Here is a 2,929-nt window from a genome sequence, read left to right as displayed (position 1 = left end):
GGTAATTCTAGTCATAACTTGTAAAAAGAGAACAAACTACAATAACATTGAGTGAAATGCATAATTAAATGCAATTAAGGATCTATAACTTCAGAATTTTAATATATTATATAGGAAAACATAATTCAAAGCAGTTTTAAAATTACACTGTCAAATATCTTTATTGTGTTGCACTCATGATTCTCATCTGGGATATTGCAGTAATAGAAGCAGCAACCTAAAAACACTAAAGGTGTCAATGTGGAAATTAAGACAAGGCCATGCCCAGAAGAAAGCAACAGATTGAAACAACAGAAACATGTATAAAACAATTTAAATGTGACAGTGTACACGGTAAATATTCAAACCATTGGCCAAGTTCAAAACTGAAAGATTTTAATGTACAGATAGCTAAAGTAGGAAGTTATCTATCATATGTTGAACCACATCAGCACCATCAGAATTCAACCAGTAGCTCTTAACCTAGCGCACAAGGAAAATAAATATTAGAAGCAAATGGAAAGAAGAGAGAGTAGAAATTCTAAATGTACAAAATACATCGAAAGAAATGAAATGATTATATGAAAAGTTACTTTTACGTGTACAAGCATCTTAAAGTGGGTAACAGGTAACTCTACAAAAGCATGATACCAGAAAACGAGCAAACTATTACCACATGATGAAAATATGAGCACTACAGTCAGCGAAGAGCTCTTAGCCTCTCAATGACTTCGTAAAGATAATGATAAATGGCAATGAAAACTTCGAAAAATCCTTGATATGTCTGAATTCAAACCCACAATATCAGTTGATGCACTTGAATAAAACCTAATTACCCCACCCCAACCCACATTATAAAGGATTATCTCCCTTTTCCACTTGCACTCTATTCCAGAACTCATATATTTGACTTTCGAACAAGTTTATACAAAACTCTCCTACATGATATCTCATACATAGGTTGGAAACCTGGAAACTCAAAATGTGAATAGCATGCATACAAGTAAAAATGCCAAAGGCACACAACAGGGCATAATATAAAACACAATTAAAATTAAACAAATAGGTTTTCCTATAATGTTTTTAATGGTAAAAAAATACTTTTCCCTAGAATAAAAGGGAAAAAGCAGAATTTACCAAATCATTATCAGTCTACAGGTTTACAATGTTATAACAACAGAGTGATTGTGTAAAGAAGATAGAAAACAAGCTATGTCAATTAAAAGTAAAACTACATTAAAAAAATAAAAATTGAGCTACACAATGTATTTCTTCCTGAATTTATTAGAATTAGTTTCTATTAAATTAGAAATATGGTTTAACCTTCTATACAAGAACAATGCATAAATGCAGTGGCAAGAATGAATATGTCAGACTAAATATGCACTCCAATGTGCAGAGGAAAATTTTAAAGAAAGGAATTGTTTTGATGATTGGCCAAAATTAATGTCTTACTCAATCGGAACTTCAATAATATAACATTTTTCACCAGATTAAGTTTTGACTTAAAGATAACACAGTGAGTCTGACACTCTACACTGGCATCAGTCTTGAAAAATTGAAATGTTTACATAATGAAACATTGAAGCCAAAATATAATAATTAAAATCTAGTAATTGCAGGTTATTGTTCTGCAGAGATATTATTGGAAGCTTGCCTGAATAGTATTATGAGCAACATATCGTTGTCTGCTTTTATGAAAGCTAACATCGACGCGTTCCCAAGAAACTTGATTAAGGCCTCTAATCATCTCCTCTACATATAAAAGGAAATTTTAGTCAAAGCCAAAATAAGAAAAAGGATTTCTAATTTTACAATATAAACAGATGATTTCATAAGGGCCAATAAACCTTCCAAGTTAATGACTTGCGTTCCAACAGAGGAGGACATTTTGCTAGCAATGTCTCCATCATTTCTTTTTTCAATGTGTACAATATGAGGATACTTCATATCATTCAAAAGAAGATTCTCCTGTGGAAGATGAGAAGGAAGAATCATCCAGTGAATTTCCCTTCATAAATGATGTATGATAAGATCAATTCAGACAATCATATACCACGTAAAAAGAGATAAACCAACCTTTGGAAGTTCATCTTGGCGGCGAATCGATGAAGTTCTCCATCCAACCACATCTTAGGTATTATTAGTAAAGGTAAACATAAAACAAATCATGCAAGGAAGTTATGTATTCATACTGCGACAACAAAAGTAATTTGACCCCTGTAAAAGGATACGATCATAATTTGCATTGGCATATGCCACGCGTCGCTTAAAGGAACGTAAAGCTGACCTACATTTGTGATAAATAATGCTTTACCAGAAAATAGTAATAAAATAGAATTTTTTACACTGCCAATATGTAGAGAATCAGGTGAAATGTAATACTAACATGAAATGAAGGTCATCTCCATCATTGACCATTCGAAGTAGAAGTGGAGGTCTCCCATCGTCATTGTCAGTGAGGAACAAATGCTTTCCAGATCTCCCAGCTATCCAGTGTGCTGTTAGTGATGCCCTTTTCTCCAGGAAAGGAAGACCACAAAGGAGTGGGAGCTAAGGAAGCACAGAGTGACGGAAGATGAAATAAGATAAGAATCACTATGATTTAAATGCTTCATCCTTACTTCGAATAATGAACCTTCAACTCATAGAACGCTATCACATTGTGATTGGGAAAAAATCTATGAGGTATTCAAAAATCAATACAAAGAGTAGAAGTAATCAAATAATGGAAAAATGCACTTCTGAATTGTATCTGAGTAGTGACAATACCATCCTTGGGTACCATTAAGATTCAAAAACAAATCTTGATCATTGAATTAGCCACATAGGAAAAAATTAATTCCAAACGCTATAACTAAATGAACGCGGAAAAGCCCACTTAGGGAATAATAATAAATAATAAAAGAGTTTATGCAGAAGAAGATAAACTGTTAAACACTAACCTGCT

At 32.9% G+C, this 2,929-nt stretch overlaps 1 protein-coding gene across 4 annotated transcripts in view; it reads right to left on the bottom strand.

The window, feature by feature from the left end:
* Positions 1-267: 267 nt before the first annotated feature.
* LOC111378976 overlaps positions 268-2,929 on the bottom strand; it is a 5,828-nt gene continuing 3,166 nt past the window's right edge. For 2 of the 4 annotated variants that reach the window (XM_023002281.1, XM_023002283.1), the window contains exons 5-10: positions 2,369-2,532; positions 2,214-2,290; positions 2,059-2,111; positions 1,830-1,950; positions 1,637-1,734; positions 268-462 (exon numbers count right to left, since the gene is read on the bottom strand). In XM_023002281.1, coding sequence (XP_022858049.1) covers positions 391-462; positions 1,637-1,734; positions 1,830-1,950; positions 2,059-2,111; positions 2,214-2,290; positions 2,369-2,532 — 585 coding nt within the window. In that variant the 3' untranslated portion in view covers positions 268-390. The remainder of the gene's footprint in view (positions 463-1,636; positions 1,735-1,829; positions 1,951-2,058; positions 2,112-2,213; positions 2,291-2,368; positions 2,533-2,929) is intronic. The other 2 variants (XM_023002282.1, XM_023002284.1) reach the window with 1 other exon arrangement.

This window comes from Olea europaea, unplaced genomic scaffold, assembly GCF_002742605.1.
Source record: "Olea europaea var. sylvestris unplaced genomic scaffold, O_europaea_v1 scaffold1911, whole genome shotgun sequence".
Lineage (NCBI taxonomy): Eukaryota > Viridiplantae > Streptophyta > Magnoliopsida > Lamiales > Oleaceae > Olea > Olea europaea.
Note: the sequence above shows the minus strand (reverse complement) of the source record. Positions and strands in the feature narration are given on the sequence as shown.